Genomic DNA, 20611 nt, shown 5'->3' with positions numbered 1-20611 from the left:
ATTTTCCTTAGAGTAACATTGAGACACATCTGTTCAAGTGAATCAGTTACCAATTCAATTGACTCATTTAGCAGGGAAAAGAAATTCAAAAGCCATCATATGGATGGAATCCCATGATCCCTTTGCCACTAAAAGTATTAATTAAGCTTTCTTTTTATCCCGCACCATAACACCTGTTAACTCACGTTTGGCACCTTATGAAACTTTTATATGCTGGGAATTACAGGAAGTGAAAGGTTATGTGACAAAACAGTTCTTAAAATTTTGAAATTTGAAAGTATTATTTCTCTCTCTGAGCCTTTCTCTCTCTTTCTCTCTCTCTCCCCTCAAAGTTACCAATACTCCCTCTTTGGTCCACAAGCATGTTTGATAGTATAATATAACTTTATGTCAGGAAAAAACCCTGTTGTTTTCACATTAAAAATGAAAGAAAGCAAAGATCAACTAAATTAACATGGCTTGTGGGGCAATGACTTCAAAAGCCCATCTTCCAAATCAAAAAGTGAAGATGGGACGCACGCTATCTATGTTTATCAATGCAATTTGTTTGTTTGTTTTAGGAATCTATTGCTACAAAACAAATTATTCCATTAGTGGCTGGAAACAACACATACTTATTATCCCACAGTTTCTGTGGGTCAGGAACCCAGGAGCGGATTAGCTGGGGGCCTCTGGCTCAGGGTCAGCCACAAGGCTGCCGTCAAGCTGTGGGCAGGAGCTGGATAGTCATCTCAAGGCTTGACCTGGGGAAGAGTCACGTGGCTATTGGCAGGCCTCAGAAGATCTATTGCCGAGTTCAGTCACACCGTCCTCTCCACAGGTCCGCCTGGAGACAGGAAAGCTGGCTTCCTCCAGAGCGAGCAATCCAAAGAGAATAAGAGAGAGGACCTGTGACAGAAGCCACAGAAGTGACACCCCGTCATGTCTTCCATCTTCTATCCCTTAGAAAAAGTCATAACTGCAGCCCACCCCAAAGGGGAGGGGAATCACACAAGGTATGAACATCAGGAAGCAGGGGTAACTGGCGTCCATCTTAGAAGCTGCCTACCACAGTTTATATTTTTATTTTATTTTTTCTGTTTTTTTGGCCGCACCCCACAGCGTGGGGGATCTTAGTTCCCTGACCAGGGATTGAACCCGTGCCCCCTGCAGTGGAAGCTCAGAGTCTTAACCATTGGACCACCAGGGAAGTCCCAGTTTATTTTAAATATAAATTTTAAAAACAGAAAATACGTTCTCACAGTTAAAAATTTAAAATGTACCAGAGGGTATATAGTAAGAAGTCTCCCTCACACCGCTGTCACCCAATACCCTCCTTGAGCAAACGCTTATCCGCTCCCTGTGGATTCTTTCACAGTCTTTCTGTTAAATGTGAAGTTGAAAGAGTGGGATTCCACGGGGCACGCGCAGAAGCTGCCGTCATCGTCTCCCCTCGATCTTGCCAGTTCAGTACTGCTTTGAGGAGGTAACTCTTCCCTACCTCTTGGGTGAAATAGGAGGTGGTCACTATGCCCTTTCCTCTCCCTCTCAGGTCATAAGGAGTCCTCCAGTTGTTTTTAGTCATAACATGGTTTCATATCAGAAGGAAAATGCTGAGTAACAGTCGAACTCTGAATTTTAAGGTTCGAGCTTCTGCCCGTTCCTTTCTCCAGCTTCCTTCAGGCTGAAAGCCTGCCACGAGAAAAGCTGGGGCCTTGTGCTCAGCTCCTCTATTTCTCTATTTTGTACTTCACATTCTCTTCTTCCTCCTTCCGGCTCCACTGGGTTGCCTCTGTCTCTCTCTGGGCTGGGGGATGGGAAGCCAGTGAAGACAGTTAGGAGCTCTGTTTTTCAGTGTCAGCTCTTCTGGCTTCTGCACAGATATCCTCGTGGAAACATCCAACTATAGCTTTCTTTCTTTTTTTTTTTTTGAAAATCAGAAATAGACCTCTTTAATGAAGGTCGTCAAAGGGTACAAACTTCCAGCTGTAAGATAAATAAGTACTAGGGATGCAATGTACCACATGATAAATAGAATGAACACTGCTGTACGTTATGTATGAAAGCTGTTAAGTAAGTAAATCCTAAGAGTTCTCATCACAAGGAAGAACTTTGTTTCTTTCATTTTGTATCTATAAGGGATGACGGATATTCACTAAACTTATTGTGACAGCTGTTTCATGATGTATTTAAGTCATATCATTATGTGGTACACCTGAAATTTATGCAGTGCTGTTATGTCAATAGTATCTCAATAAAACTGGAAGGAAAAAAAAGAAACAGACCTCTTTATATATACAAATTTGATGTTTGCAAATTCTATCCTTCATTTAGTATTTGCTTCTAAGGATATGCCTCCAGCTACTTTGTGATGTGGTCACCTCAGGAAGCCTGGGCAAGGCCTCCTCCCAGAGAGCTCAGGAGGGTGGGCTTTCTCTCCCTCTGAGCCGCCATCTGGTCCTGGGAAACCCCCGCACACCCTTCAGAATATGCCAGACTTTTCAGAAAACCGATTAAGACTGTTCTTGCTCCGTGAGGGTTTTAATTTCTCATAGTATCTCGCTCGGTTCTTTTAGGAATGATCATATCCTGGGAACAAGGAATGTCCAGTGTATCACTCCAGGAATTAAAATCCAAAAGAGGGTTTGTATCTGTTGGTTGATCAAATGCTTGTTTCGTGTGGGTAGGAAGTGACAGCCTTTTCTTGTAGAATATACTTTCCATATGCTGAGATACCTTAGAAGACAAAATATAGTAATTACATCTATGAATTCTTTCAATAACACAGCATACTCTGCTAAGCCACAGGTGGCAGGGAGGCTGAGGTAATTTCAGGTATGGGACATCTAGAAGGACACAATTCTAGGATGTGGTGGGCTTTTTCTTTTAGAATCATAGTGTTTACATTGTAAAACTGGATATCAAGGTGGTAGGAGCTTGCCAGTTCCTGTTCTTGGTTCTGCTGTGGTTCATTTGCACACACAATTATTTCACTCTGAGTTCACTCTAGCTCTTCCTTTCCCAATGGTCCCACAAAGGTTCCCACAGACACCCTACTTCACCTTCACCAACACCCAGCCCGTCCTTCTCCAGGTGAGGCTGGAATTCTTTAGAACCTTAGCACACAACTGGCCTTCAGTGGGCTTAGTGTTGAGACATAAATAAGGCTGCGCTGGGGCTTGGTGCCCTAGTACTAACCAGCGGGCTCCTACACAAACCTGATGCCGAGTGGGACCCAGGAGATTTCTATATTGTTCGCATTGTTACAGCTCAAACCCCCAGCTCCCTCCATTCTAATAATATCTTTCTCTAATTCCAGTAACTTTTTCTTCTCCTACCCCTTCCCTTGTGTGCTCAGTCCCGGTCTACCTTCTACGTTTCTGTTCTGGAGGGTAGGTTTCCTTCTTCTTAGCAGTTCTTGCTGTAATGGAATTTTGCCCTTGATTCCCATTTTGGAGACTGAGATTTTGTTATCCACTGATTCCTGCCTGCCCACCTTCTGGGACTTTCAGATGTTACTCAGAACCTTCCAATTTTCCTGCTTCAATGGGACCCCTGGAAATTCCCAATCCCAAGGACTCTACAACTGTTCTGCTTGGTTGAACATCTGGCATCAGCTGGACCTTCCCCCTCCACCTCCCCCCCACCCCCAGCTTCTGTGGGAGTCCTGTCATGCTGGTAGATGGGGCCTGGGATGTAATAGCTCAGCTGGGCTGCATGAAAGCACTTATATATATCAGATAGGAGCATAAGAATGCTAGCAGCAAGTGAGGAGAAGATTAAGAATGACTTGGGGTTGGCCACATTGTAAGGACAAAGCAGAACAAAAAGTGCAACGAAAGTGATAAACCAAAGCCAAAGAAAATCAGATTTGAGAAAAAACTGCAGTGTTATTGTAAGTACTCCAAGAGGTATAGTTTCCTCACGAAAGAAAAATAAATCATTTAAAAGTGAATATTATATTGTACCAATGTTAATTTCTTAGTTTTGACAAATGTGCCCTCTCATGTATTATGTTAACATTAGGAAAAGCTAGGTGAATTCTCTGTACTATCTTGGCAACTTTTCTGTATCTAAAGTTATTCCAAAATAAGAAGTTGAAAAAAAGAACATCAATGGAAACACTGAAGTACTCCTTTACCCTGAAAAGTTTAGGAAAAATAAAAAGGTTTTTGAAGGACATTCTGGAAACTCAGCTCCTGGTCTAAGCATGTATTATGAATAAGTAAAGTACTGTAAAAATTCTGAAAGAATTAGTTGAGGCTTCTTGGTTTGACTTTTAGGAAACTCACTCTTTCAACAAATAACTATTGACCTATTATGGGTTTTGCACGTTCTAAGGTTATATCTGTCAACAAAACAGATAAAGATCTCTGCTCTAATGGAGCTTACATTCTAGTGGGGGCAGAGGGAAATCAAAAATAAAAATAAATATAACAAATAAATAAATTATATTGTGTGACGGGTGCTATGGGGAAAAAGAGAAGACCAGAAAAAGGGATAGCAGTAGTATGTATGGGGGCTGGGCCGTGTGCAATTTTAAGTAAGGTGAACCAATCAAACCTCACTGAGATGGTACGGTGGAGCAAAGATGAAGGAGATGAGGGAACAAAGCATGAGGATGTTGGGGGAAGAGCATTGCAGGCAGAGGGAACAGTGTGAAGGTGGAACCTGTCTAGATGTTCAAACAGCATCCAGAGGTGAGTTGACAAAAGCAGTAACTGGCAGGGAGAGACTTAGAAGATGAGGTCAGGAAGGCAAGGGTGGTGATGGGTGCAGAGGAGTGCAAATAATATAGGACTTTGACTTGGACTTTGAAAGAAATGGGGAGCTATTGCAGACATTTGAGCAGAAGAGTGACATGATCTGTCTCATGTATTAGAAGAATCATTCTTTACTGCTGTGTGAATACGCTCTGGGTGGGCAAGGGCAGAGCAGGGAGAAGAGTTAGAAGGCTAACGCAGTAATCCAACGAGAGAAGACAGTGCCTTAGACCAGAATGAAGCAGTGGAGGTAGTGATGAGAAGTGGTGCTCTGGAGCTGGCTTGTTCCAGCTCTTGAGACCAATTGTTATATTTTTAGGAAATTTGCCAGCTAATTGCTAAAAATGCCAGTATTGAAAATTAAATTATATAAAGTTACGATTAGATATATTATATTGCAAACTAAAGTATTAAATACCCCAAACCTATCACTTAATTATTTTTACCTACTTATTTTACTATAATTGTTTATTATTATCTCTGCTATTGAGGTTGTTTACACTTGTGCTATCCACATGGTGAAGACAGTCTGAAATGGGGAGCTGCTGTGCATCTCTTCCCAATTCTGTATTCAGTGACGCTGCATGTGTCAGCCATGGTGGGAGGACTGACACCACAGAAATTGACAAATGCTACAAATCGGGGTTCATTTTTAAAGACAGCAGGTTGTTAAACACTGGCCAGCACACCACTGCTTTGTGCCTTCCCAACCAAAACTAGGAACGTGTACCAATGCCCCGTCCAAAGTTTTCAGGTTCCTTTTTTTTTTTTTTTTGCGGTACGCGGGCCTCTCACTGTTGTGGCCTCTCCCGCTGCGGAGCACAGGCTCCAGACACGCAGGCTCGGCGGGCTCACGGGCCCAGCTGCTCCGCGGCATGTGGGATCTTCCCAGACCAGGGCACAAACCCGTGTCCCCTGCATCGGCAGGCGGACTCTCAACCACTGCGCCACCAGGGAAGCCCTCAGGTTCCCTCACTTTTATCATGTCCCCAACCACAGAGGGAAAAAGCTTAATAAAGATGTATCGTTAATGTTACAACAAGATAAAGGTAACATATTTCTCTTAAGCTTCATACCATGAACACGTTTAGTTACGAAAAATCACCCTACCTGCGATTGGATCTTTAGTGCTGGCCCCAGCTTTAAGCCCATAGTGCTTCGAAGATGCCCCTCTGTGAGTAATGGCAAGGTTTCTCCATCAATTGCATGATCTTTAAACACCTTATTAAACACAAAAGATGTCAGCTTTGTTTAAATGTCTTTTTTTTAAGACCTAACCTATTTTCATGAAAGCAACTTGAGCAACCTTTCTGAAACACAAAGCTAAGCACGCCACTCCTCCTTAAAACCTAGACTGTTTCCGGGATGAAGTCACAATCCTTCAAGTCTCTGTGGCCTGATCCCTTCTCCCTCTTCAGTCCCCTATCCTGCCATCCTCACCTTTCCCACCTTGGCCCTCGCCTCTGGCCACTAAAAATTATTCTCAAATCCCAACCACGTTAAGTTCTCTCTGGCTTCTGGTCCTCACCTGGAAACTCCTCCTTTGCCTCCCTCTCACCTTGTTGTCCCTCAGGTGGTAAACTCCTCACTGTCAGGTCTCACTTTCGATGCCTCTTCCTCTAGGAAACCGTAAGGCCCTCCCATGTGTTCCTACCACGCGCCGTAGCTGCCCTCTCCAGCACGGTCACGCTGATGTGGAATCCCTTACGGTGCCCCTCTTCTGGACTACAAGCTCCGTAAGAAGAGGAACCATATTTGTCCCATTTCCACTGTGTGTTCCGTGCCTCGGAGGGCATGCCTCAGGACCAGCAGAAGATTAGATTCTTCTTGGGAAACTTCTATACCAGGAACTTTGTGTTCTAACAGATTTTAGTTATTTACAAACTATATTTATTAAGTAATTATTTCTTTTCCTATTTTAACTGAGCAAATTGTAGAATGGCTAATGTAAGTAACTTAATTTGGGCCAAAGCAAAAAAGTGGACAGTTTGGGTTAGTCTATGTAGCCTTATTTTGGGGAAATGTATGATATTTCTTAGGTTGTCTGTTGTTTTGAAATATCTTGAATAACTTAAGCATACCTTCTACCACCTTTGAGAATTCCTAGGGCCCCAGGTACCCTTGGCCGAAAATCATATGGCCCAATATCCTCAATGTAGAGTAATTATAATGGAAAGAGCTAGATTTGTAGTCACACACACATTTCTTTAAGCAGTCCTCTAGCCACCTTGAAGTTCAGCTTTACTCAGCTGCAAAATAGAGTTAATATCTCCTTTGCAGAAGTACGGTGTCGATTAAATTTAAAAGACAATCTAAATAATTTACTTAGTACTGCGCCTGGCACATAGTCTCCTGCCAATAAAGAGTAGGCGCTATTATTATGATTTTTTGTAAATGAGAGAACCAACATAGAAAAGGTTAAGTGAGTTGCCCAAAAAGCATAGCTTGCCTGTTAGAGAACTTGTAAAATAATGTATAGTTCATGATTCTGATCCAGAATTTTCCCTGCTTAACCCCAATCAACCCTTAACTGCCAATCAGCAAAAGGAGTGCTGATAAAAATAGTTACCTATATTTATGGTAGAAAATTTACCTAATTTCTCTTTCCTTTGTAGGGATTCCATTGAGCAGCGAAGGGACCGTGAGAGCTCATCCAAAGAAGGAGAAATCACAGCGATAAATTTTCACACAGAGGTAGGTTGGCACCCAGGGCCTGAAATGCATGAGGGCCTAACCTTCAGTCATGGTGGATGGACCCTGGGCCTGAGGCAAGGATGCAGAACATACCTCTGTCACTCAGAAGATATCCTCACTTCATTCTCATGAGAGCAGTTTGGGCCAAGTGCATGATATAAATATGCATGTATTTTTAATAATTTCATTTATTTTTAGAGAGAATACTTTAACTGCTGACTTATTTGAACTAGACATTGACTTTGAACCAAAAAAATGTGTTACAGGGTATCCTGGATATCCCTAAATGGCTGAACCACCCATCCTCTCTTCACATCTATTTAAAAGATTTCATTTGCAAGGGGCTTTGGATTTTCACTGCAGTTATTTTTTCCTGAATTTTCTTTTTCTACCTGCAGAAGGTGGGTGGTTGGAGGTTGCTGCACCTAAGGCAGAGGTGAGGAAGAAGAGGACAGAGAAGGGGACAGGGGGTGTGGCCCTGAGTAGTCCCAGGGGCTGTGAGTAAAAGCAGATGGCACATTGCAGACAAGGGTTCCTGTGAGAGCTGTGCACAAGCAGTGCTGCTTCAGAGCCTGTTGCGCTCAGACGGCACCCAGCTGCATCCAGGGGGGTGCTCCCCATTTCTGTACAGAACACCGTCACTGAACACAGCCTGGTCATGCCCAGCAGAGTAGTGCCATCCTTGCTGTTGAGGTCACCAGCAATTGCTAGGAGGGGAACTGACTTTAGTGAGGAAACAAGAGCAGGACTTGATCCTAAACACATTTGAGAAACACCTAGAAATAACTGTACCACTTCTTGGGGTGGGGAAGGAAGCACCAACATCCTGTTGGCAAGAGATAATGAGTCAGCAAAGTTTGGGGTCTTCGTGTTTATGTGACTTCTTTATACCCATAAGGGGACATCTGGGATTATAAAGTATGAAATGCATGTAACATTGTTTATTACAAGAGTGGTTATTATAAACTGCATTTTTTTGACTGTGAATCACTGACTGATTAAAAATATTGAGTTCAAACAGATTCAATCCATCAGAAGTCAGTAATCAAATGTTCGTTATACATGGGGTTGCTTCTTTCTGGTTATCAGAATTTGGTAACTTCATTGTACCACTTGAAAAGCAGCATAGATACATTTAAAAAGTGACTTACCCACGGTTAATGACTAGTAATAAAATAATAAGGTTATACTCATTGAATAGGCAAAAATAGAACAAATTTTTTTAGCAGGTATGCAAAAAGACAAAGTAGGTGACTTGAAGAACACAACTTGCTTCACAAGTAACTTGAGATTCTGCTTTCTCTAGAAGCCTCTGAGGTAATGATGAAATTAGAATCTACTGAGTGCCAGGCACTCATTTATGCTTACAACAATCCTTTGAAAATGTATTATACTATTATCCTCATTTTACAGATGAAAAAACCGAGACACTGAGGAGGGAGGCAACTTGTCTTAGGTCACATGTCCAGAAAGTGGAAAAGCCAGGATTTGAACTTGTACTTTCTGGTTTCATAAGCCATACTCTTAATCACTACTCTATATGACTTTTCCATTGGTCCAATAAAAAGAACAAAGTAATAAAAAGAGATAGGGATAGAAAGAATGAATGAAAGAAAGAAAGGAAAGAAAGAAAGAAAGAAAGAAAGAAAGAAAGAAAGAAAGAAAGGAAGGAAGGAAGGAAGGAAGGAAAGAAAGAAAGAGAGAAAGGAAGGAAGAAAGAAATGAAAATTTTAAAAAAATTAACAGCATTACACTGAAGAAAATATCACAAAATGAGATCTGAAAAAAGTTATCACTAACATCAGTTACTTATGATGTAGTTAAATCATAATGTCCTTTTCTTGCTTTCTTTTACTTTAAAATATAAACCAAAGATAGTTATACCAGATTTAGTAGGCACACTGTTGCTTGGAATTATGTTATTAAATCACTTGAAAAAGTAAATTATATGCATGAAAATGTAGCACTGACATAAACTTCAAAAACTTGGCAACCCACCATTTTTACCTCCAATTTTCCCATATAAGTGAGGCTAGTTTTACTTTTCAACTGTCCTGATAGTTCATTATAATTTAAAAAATGGTATTTATCTACCAGATTAAATTATGTGCGTAGGCATTTTTATATATTGCCCCAGAATAAAAATGGAATTTAAAAATAGTTAATTTCCAACTTTTCAGATGTATTTCCTTCTTGTCCTTTTTAGAATAAAGTATATATTTCTGTTATGTATGATGAGTAGCCTAAAACTTCTGATACAGAAGTACATGCCTCCAAATGTTTGCTAAATGGATGAGCAGGGAATATAGTAGATACCTCTCATTCTTCTTGGATGTTTGGCCTCTGAACCTCCTAATTCTGGGAGAATTCCACATCTCAGGAGCCTTGATGGGACAGAAACTAAAGCCAGACACTGGCTTTCCCAGCCTCCCCTGAGGCTGGGGTGGGCACATGACCCAAGCTCCACCAATCAGAGACTTCTGTTCCAAGGGAGCCAATGCCATACAAAGGGAGAGATTATTAGGAATGCTCTTTGGGGTCAAAATCAAGTTCGACAGAACTCATTATGAAGGAAGTATATTTCAAAGTGTCTAACTTTTAAGAAAATACTTAAATGTTGCGTCACCTGAGCATAGTCTGAACAACCTGGAAGGCCACTAATGAAGTTGTACACGTCATTCACGGTCCATTTCTGAATATCTTCATCCAAAGATAGATTTTCCTTGATTGTAAGAAGCACATGTGTTCCTTTAAAACAGAAAGAAAATTATTTTGTGGGAAAAGGGAAAAGGGGGAAGCTAAGAGTACAGTTTCTTGTATAGTTACATTCATTTCCTCATGTTCTATTACCACAGAGCAGTCCCTTTACATAGATCTACACGTGACCCCCTTAAAAGACAGTTACTGAGAGATGATTTCTAAAAAAGCTTAGCTACCTCCTTTCTTTTCTTCCTCTAAAGGATCTTTAATGACAACCTTATCATAAATAAAAACAAAGTTCCAGCTTCTCTCAGATTCCAATAGAAATACCCTGTGGATTTCATTCTCCAGATTAATACTACCATGTTCTATGATGTTACATGATTTATCATGCTCTCTAAGCCATGTGAGAATTTAGCTACATCTTCATCAAAATGGCAAATTAATATTTTGTCAGGGAAGCAGTCGGTATGGTGGCTAGATTACACATATCCAAATCCCTGTGTTTTAAAATATTTTTATCTAAAGAAGTTCCAGTTTTAAACTATTTTTTATCTAAAGAAGTTCTTGAAAACTATTCAGTGTGTCTTTTTGGGGCAGGGGGTAGTGTGTTAATACTTTTAGGTTAGAGAGTATCATAGCAGTAGTGAGCACTGAAAGAGCTTCTGTTTAATTGTTTATTTTTTCTACACTTAAATACAGGGGAGATTGAATTCATACTTTTAAGCAAGAAGCCCCTCTGTTTTGTGTTGAAGAGATTAGATTAAATTAAAAATTAAATTAAAATGTTAATTAAAAATTCTGGTAGGCTTTCCCATCCTTCCTCATATTTACCTTCCTAGCCTTTGCTGAAAATTCTCTATATAGCAAATATATAAACAGAGATACATTGCACTGTTATGGCTAATTGGAACTAATGTAATAAATTTTTCAAGAGGAGGTCATTCTAAGTAGGATCAAGAAAAAGGAGGATAAAAAGAAACACAGTGGTTACAGCTCACCATGTAATAACTTCAGGGACTTGATGACCTGCGGTTCATGAGGATTAGCCCCTGGACACCTACCTGGCAGAGATGGTCGAGGAACTGGCGGGTAAACCTCATTCTTTTCCCCACAGGCTGCCAAAACCTGCTCTGAAGCCTTCTCCTTCCCATTGTCCCAGGCCTTTTCTTCCAGGGGAGTGCCATGGGCTCCCCAGGGTTTTCCATGGCCGCGCTCCAGCTCTCCAAAGGTGTGGGCGGTTTCACCCAACTTGTGATTGTTGAGAGTGTCTGTTTCTGGGTCTTTTGCATACTCACTCTCTTCACAGGGTATTGCACGGGTTTGGCCTAGGGGCTTTTCTTCTACTCCACTTTTAGAACTCTCGGTGTCACTGTCTAGAACTTTCTGATTTCCTGTACCTCTCCTGAGACGACGACATTTCTGCCCCCAGCTCTCTAGAAAGTGCGGACCAGTTGCCACTAGCATGGGGTTTCCCTGAAAGTTTCTCAGGGCGCTTCTGTGAGCGTGCAGGTCACTGGCAGGGAGCATGCTTCTGCCATGGTCGGTGGCTGGGCCAGCTGGGATACTGAAGCCATAAAGGAATGGTATCCCTAGGCCTGCTAGTCCCTTGGAATTAACTTTTTCTATTCTCCTTTGTTGGTAAATGGCATGCATTTCCATTTCCATCCTAAAAACAGAACAATATATTTTATAAACCCAAGAAAACCATTAGAAATATCATTTTAATGGCCCTCTGCCTTCCCTATTGTAGCACCTCTGCTTTTCTTTTGAGTCCTTATGCTACTTATCTGAAGTCTGTTAGGTGTAAACACGAATCCCCCAGAGAGCCACTGGGAAGGAGAGTTTGGAGTAAGATCACAGGTGAAGGGTTTGGCTGAATCTCACAATGGAAGTCTAAGGCCAGTCTTTAGAGCATTGTCTGTAATGGATGTGACAATCTTAGCAGGGATGGGGAGAATGCAGCACAGCATTAATTTCCTGCCAGAGATTAATCCTCAAAGAAATTAAAGTTCTGGGAAGAAGTTTTTAAACCTTACAGTACAATTTTAGTGAGACTCAAGAAACACAGAAGTCTCAACTGTTAAAATTAATGCCAGTGGTAAGGGTTGGGGAAGGGAGAAGGGGGGAAGACTTGCTGGTATTTTTGCTTACTTTACTTTGCTTATTGGTCATCACCTGGACCCCTTAATGTTCAGCAATGAAAAAGTTGACTGATGCTTTCTCTTGCCCACAGCAATAACCTAGTCATCACTGCTGTGTGTTTCTCCTGGCTGTTGAAGGCCACTTTTAGGTTGACAGGGGGCTGTCTGGGCTCTAATGGCATAGTTTGAAGTGGGATTGGCAAGCTTGGCTCCTGTCTTTCAGCAGAACTGAAGTCATTTAAGACAGAAATGCCAGTATGAATTTCAAAGGAATCACAGCTAGGCATTTTAATTATGAGACATTGACAAGCTACTGTGATCTGTAGACTTAGCTTCACTGTGTAATTTCTAATCTTGTTTTTATCCTTAAACAACCTGTGTACATGTTTGTATATGTTTCTTTTTGTAATATTCCTGGAATACTTTTTGAAAGTAATCAGTGTATGTGTGTGTGTGTGTGTGTGTGTGTGTGTGTGTGCGCATATATATATATATAATCAGTGAATACATATACACAAATATAACAATATATACAAAAACAATACACAAATACAATAAATGAATGAATATATAGAAAAGTATATATATAACAAATGAATAAACAAACAAGTGAATGAATAGAAAATAAAACAACATTGTTACATTACCTGGCAGTATGCTGCCTTTGAATCATTTCATTCCTTCTAGCCATTGCCTTTATGGATTCAGGTGGCAAAATGCCCCAACCTTAAACAAGAAAACCACCATCCCACCCCACAAACAAATTAACAATATCCACTTGAAAATAATGAAAGAAAATATAATGATTTAAAACAGTATCTGCAAAAAACCACCAACTGACCACAGTGTTGGAAATGGTATCAGTTCATGGCTGTTCAGAATCTCAGAGTCACTTTGGTGATGGCATGATATAACACCAGATAATTTTTTTCTCTTTTATGGCTGTGCCTTGCGGCTTGTGGGATCTTATTTCCCTGACCAGGGATTGACCCCAGGGCCCTGGCAGTGAAAGCACCGAGTTCAAACCACTGGACTGCCAGGGAATTCCCCAGATATTTTTTTTTCTTTAAGTATGGGTCTCATGACTGGCAATGTTTCCCTGCCATACTTCAAAAGGAAAAAGATGAAATTAACTGTGGATCTCTTGATCGCTTGCTTTTTCAGTAAATATTGATAATTTTTTTTTGAAAGAAAAGAATTAGCTGACCTTAAAAAAAAAAAGTAACTAAGTGCTTCTTTATGCACTGAAATCCCTGGAAATAATACAGTGGGTTTTTTTTGTTTTTGTTTTTTTTTGCGGTATGTGGGCCTCTCACTGTTGTGGCCTCTCCCGTTGCGGAGCACAGACTCCAGACACGCAGGCTCAACGGCCATGGTTCACGGGCCCAGCCGCTCCGCGGCATGTGGGATCCTCCCAGACCGGGGCACGAACCCGTGTCCCCTGCATCAGCAGGTGGACTCTCAACCACTGCACCAGGGAAGCCCCAAATATAGTGTTTTAAGTGGATAAAATATGAAGCTCTCTACGTGGACTTTTGGGTGTAGCTGAGGAAAATACTTTTTAGAAAACAATTTCAATGGAGTTGAACAGCAATTACATTCTGTGTCAACCTTCCAATATGTCTTAAGGTAATGACAGCATCGTCAGAATTCAAGGCTCTATTCTTGCCTGGTAACTTCATGTTTTTATCATTTTTTCTTTTTCTGGACTCCTAATGCACTTAGAGTCTATGCTGGTGCTTCTCAAACCATCCCTTGGTGAAGGACTATTTTTTTCTTTTAAAATTTCCAACCCATCATGGACCAATACTTTCAAAAAATACATAAAATGACAGTTTAGAAAATTGAAATGAAAGCAAGAACAAGTACAAGCACAATTTAAAACGATTAGATTAACGGACATAAAATTACCCTGTCAGGTTGCTGTGAAAGTTTCTAAGCCTTACTCTCTGTTTATGCATTTATTTGTACAAACACTTCTCAGACCAGCATAGGTCTACAGACCACACTGTAACAATAACAGATGCACAAATTATACTTATTACAGAGTTTTGTTCAATGATAGTTCTACATGTGTAAATCTGTTCTCCCCAACAAGAGGGCAAGTATCATGAAGGCTAGAACTGTTTTTATACTTGCCTTGTACCAAGCTAGCAGAGCTCGTTAAACTCCTATTAATAATAACCTACCTTGAAATACACCATACTGTATCTATTTTTACGAGATTCTCTCTCAGTTGTAAAATTCAGAGGTTAGATGACATGGCCTCTAAAAATCCTTCTGACTCTAAACCTCTATATTTTTACAGTTCGGGGCCTTTGAGATATTCTCCTTGAGACAGCTGGCACGCATAAGACTGCCAACCCATGGGGTAATGCCCAAGGATGCAGAGAATGTCCATGTGAGAAGATCAGTGTAGAGGGCACAATTCTCATTACCTAGATTTTAGCACCCTATAAAATGTGGACTCATCAAACCTATTTCAAGTTTCTTTCTCTTTCCCCAATAGTTGACATCAAACTTAGTGCTAGTCCTGTTGTAATAATTCACTCCCTACCTAACATCCCAAATTTTGAAACAGATCCCTGTCTTAATCCCTATTTTGCTAACTTACTTAGTGGCTCGGTTTCTATAGGACTGAGGCCCTACCTTGCCCTTGCTTACTCTCTTACACGTCAGCCTTGAGGTGGGAGACTGACCTCTGTTCCTGGGACAGGTTGTCAACCTGCCTGTTTGTATCCAACTATTGGCAGTTTCTGGATTCTTCATCAGTAAGAAGCTCCTTCTGAGTCAGCAATGCAGCTATTTCACTGGTCTGCTTAATTGCTGCCTGTAACTTCGGGCTATAGATTTAACCTGGTTCTTGCTGCCAGATGGGGCTACCATCCAGGTTCAGCTGATGGGCCTGTCACACTCCAGTGGGTGGGTCTAGTTTCAGACCTGGCCCCTGCTCAATCTCATCGAAGTGGATCCACATGCACTGCGGCAGACAACATGCTTAAGTCCAGGCAGGCCAGTGTCTTCACTGGCCCTGGCACCAATCTTATTTCTTTCTGTCTCAGGCTTTTCACTCACATTGTTCATATCTAGTGGGTTGGTCAAAAAGTTCATTTGGGTTTTCCTGTAACATGGAAAACTCGAATGAACTTTTCGGCTAACTCAGTGTTAAGAGTTGTTGGAACTGGAGAGCAGGGACAAACAGAAACTCACTGAATATAGTTTGGGGGAGATAAGATGCATCAATCTGATCTTCAATCTTATTCCCTCTTGAGCCCCTACACTCATGTTTTTACTGACACCACTCTGCTGAAATTGCTCTTATCGAGATCATCAATGACCTCCACAAAGCTATATCTAATCATGTATTCTTGGTCCTCATCTTACTTGGCCTTTGAGTGGCACACTTGACACAGTTGCTCACTCTTTCCTTAAAACACTTTCTTCCCTTGGTTTCCAGGCCTCCGTCCTCTCCTGGGTTTCCTCCCACCTCAGTGGTTGCTTTTTCTATATCTCCTTTTATCTTCTAGACCCTGTTGGTATGTCCCAGGGATCATCCTTTTAACTTCTAACTCATCCTTTTAACCTACTCTATGGATGATCTCATCTAGTCTCATATATCCCGATGACTTCCAAAATTATATCTCCAGGTTGTCTCCAGAAGTCCTCCCTGGACTTCAGCTGCCTTCCAGACATCCCCCCATTGATTGTCTATTAGGCATCTCAAATGCCTATGATATCCCTCCCGCCCCAAGAACTCTTGCTTTCATGGTCTTCCTCAACTCAGTGAAGAGCAACTCCACCTTTCCCATTTCTCAGCCAAAATTTCTGATGTCATCCTTAACACCTCTCCTCTTTTTACATCTCATATCTAAACTCTGAGAAAATCTTGTTGTTTCTACCTTCAAAGTATTTACAGAATCCAGCCACTTCTTACCATTCCTACTGTCATCACGGCAGGGCCAATCCATCATAATCTTTTGACTATTCTAATAGCCCATTAACTCCCATCAGTTTAACTCCAGAACTTTAATCCTATCAAGTTTGTCCCCAACACAGCAGCCAGAGTGATCCTGGTAAAATGTAAGTCAGACCATGTCATTCCTTTGCTCAAACTCCTCAAAAGCTTTCCCTCTTCCCCAGAATAAAAGGCAGGTCCTCACTATGACCTATCAGGCCATCTGTAAACTGCCCCAGGGCCTTTAACTCTCAGACCTCATCTCCTCATGACCTCATCAGTTCCTGCCTGTAAGATAAGACAGATAGTAATTGCAGATTTTCATGTTATTCATCAGTAAATTGATGGTTGGAGGAGTTAAGCGACTTACACTTGGTTACACAGTGGTGGAACCATGATTTAAACCTAGGTAGTAATTATAGAAACTACAAGTATAATCACCATACAGTTTTGCCTCTAAAATTTGGCAGTAAATTTGATGGCAAGCTTAATGCAGCAATCCAGTTCACAGTGGCTCCACAGACGAGAGCCATCTGTTGCTCATACCTGAGTAGACATGACTGGACAGCACATTCGGCATATTTGCATTTGGTAGAGCAGAGAATCCAAATTGGGAAGGAACACAAAACTGTCTTGGGTCAGTTGGAGCTACAGTGGGAGGCAATAAATCTCTAGGGAAAAAGATACAAATTAGGATATTACTCAGCCATAAAAAGAAACGAAATTGAGCTATTTGTAATGAGGTGGATAGACCTAGAGTCTGTCATACAGAGTGAAGTAAGTCAGAAAGAGAAAAAACAAATACCGTATGCTAACACATATATATGGAATTTAAGAAAAAAAATGTCATGAAGAACCTAGGGGTAAGACAGGAATAAAGACACAGACCTACTGGAGAACAGACTTGAGGATATGGGGAGGGGGAAGGGTGAGCTGTGACAAAGCAAGAGAGAGGCATGGACATATATACACTAGAAAGATAGCTAGTGGGAAGCAGCCGCATAGCACAGGAAGATCAGCTTGGTGCTTTGTGACCGCCTGGAGGGGTGGGATAGGGAGGGTGGGAGGGAGGGAGACGCAAGAAGGAAGAGACATGGGAACATATGTATATGTATAACTGATTCACTTTGTTATAAAGCAGAAACTAACACACCATTGTAAAGCAATTATACCCCCAATAAAGATGTTAAAAAAAAAAAGATACAAATTAGGTAAAATGAAAATGGAATTGTACAAAATTTCCATTGCATAGACTGAGTTTTTTTTAATTGCCATATGGGATTCTATCATCTCTTCCCAAAATGAAGTACAAAAGTCCTGCAGTCTCTATTGGCTTAAGTAGAAATATGATGAGAAAGCTTAGGAGGAAGGGCTCTACTAAGGAAGGACTAACTCAGCTGCCAACACAACAGAGAAAGCAGGAAAGGGAAGTTTTAGGGATGTCAGGGAAATAAAAAGATCCAATCAAATCAGTACCAATGTCTGATTTTCCATTCTTGACCACAACATTCTTTCCTCATTAGATAAACATACTGTGGCTTGAGTTTTGCCATCTGGGATCAGCGACTACCTGGGTGGACAATTTATTTCTCCACACTTCAGTGGTCTCTAGAAGTCCAACTCTTTTGTTCGTGCTCCATGAACAAGCACAAATACTGAATTTTTCTTTCTCCTCGGAATGTCAGACTGTATCAATATATTCAAAAGAAGGGAAGACAGGAAACTGCCAGAGTGTACCACCAAAATACTGATAACTTCACTTTTATTGCAAAGAAAGAATTGCTCTATCACAGGAAATCCAGGATACCCAATTGTTATGGCCTGAATTGTGTTCCTAACCCCTGCCCCACCATGCGACTGTCTTTGGAGCCAGGGCCTTTAAGGGGGTAATTAAAGTTAAATGAAGTCCTAAGGGTGGCGCCCCAGTAGGACTGGTGTTCTTATAAGAAGAGGAAGAGACACCAGAAGTGCTTGCACACAGAGAAAAAAGCACGTGAAGACACAGAGAAAAAGGCAGCCAAGCCAAGGAGAGAAGCCTCAGGAGAAACAAAACCTGCCAGTACCTTGATCTAGGACTTTCAGCCTCCAGAACTGTGAGAAATAAAATTAAGCCACCCAGTCTGTGGTATTTTGCTACCACAGCCCTAGCAGACTACATCCACGTTTGCACCTATGCAATGCTGTCACATAGAAAGTGCTCCTTAGCTATTTGCTGAGTGAGGATGTCAAGCAGGCCTCAAAGGGGAAGTGATGAGAAGTTTGTTGAAGATGTGGCCGGCAGATTTATTGCACCACAGTTCCCTGAAATAACATTAGACAATAAAACAACACTGGGATTAACAGCATTTGAAACCTTAATAATATCCATTTTCTCCTTTGACTGGAATATCGTATTGAAGAGAAATACCTATCCACACTTGGAGGTTCAAATGGTGAGGGAACCAGTGGAATGCTCTGATGCCCTGATGCTGTCAATAAAGGGTTCACGGCCATCATTGGATTTATCATCAATATCTCTCGCCACTGACGGAGTTCTAAAAAAAACCAGATAGATATGTCAACAAATACCTCTACTTTTTGTGAACTATTTGAATTCTTCTTGAACACCTTTTGTATTTTCCCAACACTTGGGAAGACTAACTACAGCAAGATTTCAGTTACACAAAAACCCCTCCATCGTTAAGTACCCAGATACAACTGTAGAACTCCGTGTGCCTTTGGAATTTGTTGGAGAGTCCACAGGTAATACCATACCACACTACAAGCAACACTAATAAAATTAAACCAGTTTTGCAAGATTCCAGAAATACCATCTTCTTTTATTACAACTTATTTTGATGTTTATATTTCCAGAAGTACAAATGCATGTATGCTCCCATATTTTTAAATTTTTGGAAAAATATTCCTATTTAGTTGATAAGATTAAAACAGAAAAGAGGAGGAAAATCTTCCTAATGGCCCAAAATACATCTAATTAAAGTGAATACAGGCTGACTGCATGTGTCTAATTAGAACAAGTGACCAAGTTATATCCAAACATACATAAACACAAGCATTCATAACTTTATCTAGAACCTAGTGATCAGAAAAAGGGACCATTATAAAAGGGGTAAAATTTTGTCTTATATTTTCTTATTAATCATTAACATCTTTTGAATAATTTTAAATATTAAATGAGTGTTAGTCAAACAGGTCACTTTAGCTTCTTCATCCTCAATAGTTACTTTAAAAAAAACTGAGATAACTACAGCTATGTTTGAAAAAAAAAGGAAATCAGGAAGAAAATGTTCTGCTTTTCAAAGTAGTGATTTTTTTTCTTTCTCGTGTGCATATTTGATTTAATTTTTAAAAGAGCTAATACATTCATATGGTTCCAAAACTAGAAATACAATGTATTTAAATAAGCAGTCACTTCTTTAGCTTCTTTTCCAGGCCTAAACCTACGGATCAACTTCGAAATTCAAGTCCACAGGTCACCTAGCATTGGCTTTCACCATTCATATACATTTTTTTCAAGTTTTGAATGTGGATTTCTTTTCACTATTTCTGTGAGGTCAATATAATTTCTTCCCTGATAGTGGCCTCAGAGTAGTGACCAGTCAGAATCAGGATAAAATTATTTGCCAGATGCCTGCCAGCCAGGGTGAGATGCCAAGAAAGAACTCAGGCCAGGTGTGTCAGCTGTGGGCTTGCATCTCTGGTGAGGACACTGATCCTTGGCTTAGAACCTCAGGTCCTCCGCATCTGAGATTTGGTGCCCAGCCACCTTTTTTCACCTCGTCCATTACACAACAGAACAGTGTGGGACACAACGTGGGGTTTCCTTTTGAAATACTGTTGAACTTTGATTTGTGTCATGAATTGACAGTCTCTGGTAGAAGTCTGAACTTACCTATGAGAGAGGTAGAAACTCTGAAGCTGTGACATATAGTGCTCATCTTGCATTTTATGTGATGCCTGAAACAAATCTGGAGGAAGGAGAAGGAAGAAAAGGAGTGCAGAATCCCTCCAGAGCAACCATTGCCTAGAGGCTGACCACCCCGCTACTTCACATGTCACCATAGGGAAGTGCCATGGAGATTACTCACCAAAAGTGGATGAGACTATCTTACTTTGGGATTCCTCCAAAGCAGGCCTGAGACAAGGACTTGAATGAAGGTAATTTATTTGGGAGGTAATCCCAGGAAGCCCACATGAGGGAGTGGGTGAGACCAGGAAGGGAAAAAAGCCAATAAGGGGTGAGCTAGTCTGTGAGTTACCACTATGGACAACCTTCTGGGGACCCTCTAAGAAAACTTGTAGTGCACACCTCATAATTGTCCCAGTGAAAGACACAGAGCTGGCCATTTACCCACTGATTTCTGTCAGCCACTGGT

At 41.0% G+C, this 20611-nt stretch overlaps 1 protein-coding gene across 1 annotated transcript; it reads right to left on the bottom strand.

Moving 5' to 3' along the window:
* Positions 1 to 2444: 2444 nt before the first annotated feature.
* On the bottom strand, positions 2445 to 18728 carry SAMD7 (sterile alpha motif domain containing 7). The gene is made up of 7 exons (XM_032631698.1): positions 18643 to 18728; positions 16782 to 16906; positions 12928 to 13006; positions 11201 to 11805; positions 10063 to 10184; positions 5853 to 5963; positions 2445 to 2715 (listed from the first exon to the last, which is right to left on the bottom strand). Exons 1-7 carry the CDS (start codon positions 18726 to 18728, stop codon positions 2521 to 2523), a joined length of 1323 nt encoding a protein of 440 aa, XP_032487589.1. The 3' UTR covers positions 2445 to 2520.
* Positions 18729 to 20611: the final 1883 nt, after the last annotated feature.

Source organism: Phocoena sinus, chromosome 4 (assembly GCF_008692025.1).
Source record: "Phocoena sinus isolate mPhoSin1 chromosome 4, mPhoSin1.pri, whole genome shotgun sequence".
Classification (NCBI taxonomy): Eukaryota; Metazoa; Chordata; class Mammalia; order Artiodactyla; family Phocoenidae; genus Phocoena; species Phocoena sinus.
The sequence above is the reverse complement of the archived record's forward strand: the minus strand, read 5'-3'. Positions and strand labels throughout refer to the sequence as shown.

Excerpts from the sequence above, each read along its gene's own strand:
- SAMD7 (XM_032631698.1), bottom strand. The coding sequence starts at position 18,728 with ATGGCCGTGAACCCTTTATTGACAGCATCAGGGCATCAGAGCATTCCA. Across the intron at positions 16,907-18,642 it reads GAACCTCCAAGTGTGGATAG|AGATTTATTGCCTCCCACTG; the intron begins GTATTTCTCTTC and ends CTTTTTCCCTAG. Across the intron at positions 13,007-16,781 it reads GTCCAGTCATGTCTACTCAG|GTTGGGGCATTTTGCCACCT; the intron begins GTATGAGCAACA and ends TTCTTGTTTAAG.